General features: G+C 29.6%; 3 protein-coding genes across 3 annotated transcripts in view; 2 read left to right on the forward strand and 1 right to left on the reverse strand.

Annotated features, from left to right (window-relative positions):
* Positions 1-6,367, forward strand: part of LOC119666533 (serine-rich adhesin for platelets-like) — a 378,359-nt gene that overhangs the window by 95,227 nt on the left and 276,765 nt on the right. The gene's annotated exons all lie outside the window — the stretch shown is intronic.
* On the forward strand, positions 1,002-1,923 carry LOC119669555 (NADH dehydrogenase [ubiquinone] iron-sulfur protein 4, mitochondrial-like). The gene is made up of 3 exons (XM_038079490.1): positions 1,002-1,209; positions 1,261-1,560; positions 1,621-1,923. The coding sequence occupies exons 1-3, from the start codon at positions 1,160-1,162 to the stop codon at positions 1,799-1,801; spliced, it is 531 nt and encodes a 176-aa protein (XP_037935418.1). The 5' UTR covers positions 1,002-1,159; the 3' UTR covers positions 1,802-1,923.
* On the reverse strand, positions 1,934-3,102 carry LOC119669552 (pre-mRNA-splicing factor 38B-like). The gene is made up of 4 exons (XM_038079487.1): positions 2,951-3,102; positions 2,797-2,899; positions 2,583-2,742; positions 1,934-2,524 (listed from the first exon to the last, which is right to left on the reverse strand). Exons 1-4 carry the CDS (start codon positions 3,071-3,073, stop codon positions 1,969-1,971), a joined length of 942 nt encoding a protein of 313 aa, XP_037935415.1. The 5' UTR covers positions 3,074-3,102; the 3' UTR covers positions 1,934-1,968.

Raw genomic sequence — 6,367 nt, forward strand, 5'->3', positions numbered from 1 at the left:
AAAACTGTTGCAATTATTACCAATTATTACCGACCATCAGCAGTTTCAGACTTATTTTTTATATTCAATTATTCGTATATAATTTTTTGAGACTGCACTTGCAGTAGTACTTTAAAATACTGTCCTACGTGTTGGTCCATTCCACAGTTGAGTAAAATGGAAAATAAATATTAATTTTTATAACAGTTTTTCGGACTATTGACTGCATTTAGTGGATTTAAATTTTACGTATGCTTTGTTTGATGCTAATGAAAAGGTGATATTACCAATATATGCACAACATTTTTACCGGGCTTTTATTCTTAATTTCAGAACTTAACAATGAATAGCAAAAGTAACAAATTTATATTGTAATTTGTTAGTACCGAAATAAATGTTAAATTACCTCTCAGAATGTTTTTTTTGCTTTTCTAAACGCGTTGTATATGCCTTTATATATATGAATTTTCAATCCCCAGACACTTCAATCTTGAGCGTAAAAAAATAATACAGCAAAATCAATACTTAAAAATTACTCAGGCGTAGCATGAGCCATTAATTGTGTATTATTTTTAATGCAATAAACCTTAATTATACTAGAATGGGATTTCAGCTTTTGAACAATTGAAAACCGTCAGCGGAATGGGTGGAATGGGTGGAAAATATGAATATACTAGTGACGGCAATACTTTTTTCAGAGTGTACTTCCTCAGTACGAAAAATAGAACATCTTTTTTATGTTCTTGTGCGGATTTACTATAAATAGCTATGTGCAACATTTCTCATACAAAAATTATCAACATATACATATGCAACAGCAACAAAATTTGGTTCATACACATATGTTGTAAATGATGTAGATTCTACTAAACAATTAGTCTCATTAATCATACAATGTAAACATAGTATTAATTCTTGAATATCAATGTTACAAACATTTAAATAAAGTTTATTTTTAACTTAGCAACTTGTCACATATCTAAAAGTCATCTACACATACATATAACAATTGTAATTAAAAAAAGAATTTTTTGGTAGGAATGAGTACAAAGTACTATAGCAGTTTTTTTGCTGCTTGGGAACCCTGTCGTAAAGATAAATGTCAAAACAAAATTGACAACAGGATTCCAAATTTTATGTAATAATTTGGTTTTTTATTGGCCAAATTTTAGCGTTAAATATGTCTTTAATACGTCAAGCATTACGACGGGCGACACAGAATGTGCAATGGTATGTAAGCAAAAAATATAAACACCTCTAATTAACCATAATTAATTAAAGGGTGCGCACTATGTCATTGGGTTCTCGCGATGCTCCGTACATTGACGTTGACGCAGCTTTAGCTAAACCTGAAGAAATCGAAGAAAAGAAAAAATTAAGTAGTACTATAACCGTACCAGAGAAGGTGGATATTAGTCCCATTACAGGTGTACCTGAAGAACATGTTAAGACGCGCCGTGTCTGCATACATGTACCAGCCAAAAATGCTATGCAAAGCGGTACCAACAACCTGAATTACTGGAAAATTGAATTTGATAATCGTGAGCGTTGGGAAAATCCACTAATGGGCTGGACATCTACGTAAGTGTAGAATGGTAATAACTTTTCGTTAAATTTAATAATAAAATTTTCTATTTACAGCGGCGATCCCTTATCGAATATGCAAATTGAGTTCGGCACAAAAGAGGAAGCAATAGCACATTGCGAAAAAAATGGTTGGCGCTGGTTTATAGGTGAAGAGGATAAGCCAAAGAAAGAACGCGTTAAAAATTATGGTGTCAACTTTTCATGGAATAAACGTACACGCGTATCTACTAAGTAACTACTTGATTTAAAAAAGAAATACTGCTGTAGCGAAATATATCTTTTAAAAAACTATTGATTTGGAAAATTGTAAACTAGAAAGTTAAAGCTACCAATATAATATAGCGAAATATTAAAATATAATTTTAATGAAAGCATTAAGTGTTTTATTGGCGAGTTTCTATTTTATTCATAATGCTTGTGCTTTTTTTTATGTGTGTGGCTTCCATCATAACTTGAACTTCTACCACGTTTGTGTTTCTTTCTTTTTTTATGTATGTCAGGACTTTTACTTCTTTTGTGTTTATAATGTTCAGAACTATACCTTCTTCTGCTGTTTAAATCAGTTTTGTCACGGTGTTTTGATTCTTGTCGCTTATTGCTACTACTTTTGTAATAACGATCACGACTTCGACTACGCGTTTTGTGTTTACTTCTATCGTGTTTGTAATGATTGCTATGATGATAAGGACTTCGACGTTCAATACTACGACTTCTATTTGATCTACTGCTGTATGTTTCTGTGCGTTTAATGTCCTTTCTACTTTTCTCATGTCTATGAATTTTATGCTTTTCTTTTTTCATATATTGCTCCATTGCTAACATTTGTAATTCTACTAAACTACGTACTTCTTCAATGTGTGTCGGTTTAGATTTACGATGCCTCCGTTGTTTTTGTTTTCTTTCACGATTTTCAGCAGCAACTATTTCAGCAAAGGTTTTATTACCTTCATTGTAAAAACTAAAAAAAAAAATATTTTTTATCAAAAACTGTTTGTAGATAGTTTCTATTTACTTACGGTATTTTCAACTCTGGCTCCGAAAATTTTCCTGTCCGCTGCAAAACGTATTCATAGATTTTCAATTTTTGTTCACAGTTAAAATTAACTTGCAAATCTGAAAACCTTTCCGGAATTTTAATGGTTTTATTAGATAATAATTTCTGCAATTCATTTTGATCTGGAAAGCAGTTTACACTATATTAATAAACAAAAAATTTGTTGAAATACCAACCTAATTTGACGGTATATTCATTGCTCATGAAACTTTCAGGTAGCGGTGGATCATTTTTATTTAAATTGGCTGTATTATCTTCTAATTTCTTTGATGTTAAATTCTAAAAATACATATTTATTATAAATTTAAGAGATAATATTCACACATTTACTTTTAATTCAGTTTTAATTTTAGATCTATGTAGTATGCGTTCCAGCCGTTGTTTGCTCTTTTGTAAAAAGTCTTTTAAATTTATACTACTTCCTGTTTTCTTATTGAATTCTAACGGTTCCATATTAATCACGTTTTCATGTTTCAATATATTAAGTTATAATAAATAAAAAACAATTTCATTAAACAACTGGCTTTTGAATTCACATTTGCTGCTGAACACTTTCCAGTGTTGAAAAATCAACAATGACGTATAATTTTGATGACAGTTGTAAATGATGATATTTCTAACAAAAACAATTAAGCACAAAAAACTCGAGTCTTATTATTACAACAATCTTATTATAACTATTTTTTAATAGTCGCAGAAACTTTTTTTTTAGAATATTTTTTTATAATTTTTTTTTTTTTATATATATTCTCATTCTGTATAAATGAGTTACAACAAAGTTAGAATAAATTCCAAATATGTTCCAAATGCAAATGAATACACCATAAAGCTATTTTTGACATATTAACAGAAAAAGGAAAACAAATATTTAGTAGTTGCATTTCCTTGAAAACGATGTATCACATTTTGGAACTTCTACTTCCCACAAATAAATAATTGAAGCTAAACATAAGTTTTCAGTTTATATTGTAAGGTTTAGAGGTATATTTACCTTTCATCAAACCAATTTTTGCACAGGCAAAAAATCAAATCAACAGGTAAGTTGAAAAACCATCTGTTTGTAGTGAGAACAAATGAATTACAACGATTGTAAACACTTTCAAATGGCTCATTTGAAATGAGTCATTTTCGGCCACTGTACACTCCATACAAATATTAAAATATTCACTATTGTGAATTTGTACTTAAGAAATGGAAAAAGTAGAAGCAAAGAATACTTCTTTGGTAGATGTATGCGCAAACAATTTCAGATTAAGTACTTTTTGATATACACAAATATTCTAGAAGGCTTTCGTTCTGTCATTATTTCTTTATATATTTTAGAGAAAAGGCAGAATTGAGACAAATGAGTCAATATCAAAAGCAACTCCGGCGCTTACTTTGGACAACAAACCATCAGTTACGAAACGCTCATATCGTCGTAGAAAAGTTTGTAGTGATTTCAGGATTTAAATTTGCTTGACTATTTTCAAGCAAATATTTTTGAACACGAAAATAAAATAAGCAAAATGCAAATGCCCTTTATAATGAGCCCTTTCGGATTTCCATTTCTTTAGAAAAAAGAATTGCCATTGAGTTGTATTATTTGTCATAAGCTCGGCATGCTTAATGAAAATAATAAAAAATATTGTATAACATGATTTTGACAATTGCTCTATTAAATTAATCTGATTCTATTTATCTAATTAATTAAGTGTATAAATAACTTTAATAAATCTATTCCATTCATATATCTACAAGGCATAGATATTCAGTTATTGAAATAGCAGTTCCCAATTTTAATAAAACCATTTAGTATGTATGTTTTATTATAATTTTGAATATAATAACAAAATAAGTGTTTGTAAATAACTGTTAGTGTGATATATTCAGTAATATAATTATATATAAAATTATGGTGTAATATTGTTGTCGGATAAGATTCTCCATTTAGATATATTAAAATTGTTGCTAAATCTGTTCAGTTGTTGGTAATGCTAGAAAACTTGTTGGAAATAAGAACCAGCACTTTCTTAATAAAATAAATATGTGTATAAATATGTCTATATATCGTAATTCGTATTCTAAAGTACAAATTAAGTAAGTTCCAATATACACCAATATTCAAAAGCGTGTAGGGTATAAAATTCAGCATCTTATTAATAAATTAACACAATCACATGACTCGTATAATCTTGCCACACAGTACGCAAGCAAACCACAACGAATTAGGTGGCACTGTTGCAATTGACATATTTGACATCTTTGTTTTCTGAATGTTTTCATAACAAATACGAAAACGAAGGTGATTGAATTTTGCACATAAAATCATGTTATTGTTATTGATAATGTGAAAAAATAGCTGAATATTGCTTTATATCGTTTTCCTTATCCTTGCCACATACAAGTAAAAAGAAATACTAATAATATAATTATATATTTAGGGTTGCTATCAACACAGATTTAGTGATTATCAAAGGCGATGAAGTTGTAAAATAACTCCATCATGAACAACAGGAAAAGGCAACGCCTGGAAACAGTAGCTGGTCCTAATTGCAGTGCTGATTTAATTGCAACAAAATGTGATGAACAAAAGTAAATATGACATATGGTATTCACATTTTATCAAGTTTCATTTATTCTATTTATATAATTTATAGTATGTTTCTAACTTCCAACAATATCGAAAATAACGATGCAATGAGTGGCGATGTGTATTTTACCATTTGCGATGAAAATTCTAATAGCTCACAGAAATATTATACAATAACAGAGACAGATTTGGCACAAATTAAACAAGAAAAAGATATGTCATTAGAAACTCTACCACTTCCTTATCGTGTGATAAATGAAACATCAAGAAATTTACTTAATAGCAGTACAGCAGTAACCAACAAGAGTCCACAAACTGGTTTGGCTACAGCAGTACAACTTCCCAGTGGTTGTGAAATTTATTTAGTTAAAGAATATGTCGAATCTAATTCACCAGAACATGACGAAGCAAACAAAATTACCAGTAACGTGAACAATAAAATAAATGTTTCACTAAATTCCAACAATTGCTTTGAAACGAAATCTAATTTAAATGTCAACAATTTAACTAACGCAGTTAGTACTTTAACAGGCACTAAGGCAACTGCTGGTACGGTTGCAGTTAGCGCCACCGCTGATTTGGATACTAAACGTAAACATATTTTGTTAGAAACTTATAAGAAGGTAACTGGTAAAACAGTTGTCTTAAATCAAATTTTTATTTTTTAATATATTCTGTTTTGTGTATAGCGTGATGACAAACGCCGTGCAACACACAATGAAGTTGAACGGCGCAGGCGTGATAAAATTAATAATTGGATATTTAGGCTTAAAGAAATGTTGCCTACAGAAATACCAAGAAATATTTCAGGAAGTAAATCAAAAACATTGTCAACTTTGGATATACATAGCAGTGATGAATGTTCTTTAGTAAAAGTAGATAAAGAACAACTTGCAGCGAATAAAATGAGTAATATTAGTAACTCCAATAATACAACGACAAACGGTCGTTCCCCACCAAGTGACTCTAAATCTCAAATACTTATAAAGGCTTGTGAATATATTAAGGTTTTGCAAGAAGAAGTAATAAGGTTTGTTTATTGTTTTTGAAATATAAAAAAAATTTAATGTTTATTAATTTTTTCTTCTTAATATTAGCTTGCGGGAGTGCCTTACGGAAAATGAAGAACTACGTAGAAGCAATCAACAATTGCAAAACGAATTAAATAAATTAAA

This window comes from Teleopsis dalmanni, chromosome 1 (genome assembly GCF_002237135.1).
Source record: "Teleopsis dalmanni isolate 2A chromosome 1, ASM223713v2, whole genome shotgun sequence".
Classification (NCBI taxonomy): Eukaryota; Metazoa; Arthropoda; class Insecta; order Diptera; family Diopsidae; genus Teleopsis; species Teleopsis dalmanni.

What these genes read in the sequence shown, in the direction of transcription:
- LOC119669552 (XM_038079487.1), bottom strand. Translation starts at nt 3,073, where the DNA reads ATGGAACCGTTAGAATTCAATAAGAAAACAGGAAGTAGTATAAATTTA. An exon ending in TGAATATACCGTCAAATTAG is followed by an intron (nt 2,743 to 2,796) that starts GTTGGTATTTCA and finishes ACTGCTTTCCAG; the next exon opens with ATCAAAATGAATTGCAGAAA. An exon ending in GAGCCAGAGTTGAAAATACC is followed by an intron (nt 2,525 to 2,582) that starts GTAAGTAAATAG and finishes TTTTTTTTTTAG; the next exon opens with TTTTTACAATGAAGGTAATA.
- LOC119669555 (XM_038079490.1), top strand. Translation starts at nt 1,160, where the DNA reads ATGTCTTTAATACGTCAAGCATTACGACGGGCGACACAGAATGTGCAA. An exon ending in GCGACACAGAATGTGCAATG is followed by an intron (nt 1,210 to 1,260) that starts GTATGTAAGCAA and finishes AATTAATTAAAG; the next exon opens with GGTGCGCACTATGTCATTGG. An exon ending in CTAATGGGCTGGACATCTAC is followed by an intron (nt 1,561 to 1,620) that starts GTAAGTGTAGAA and finishes TTCTATTTACAG; the next exon opens with CGGCGATCCCTTATCGAATA.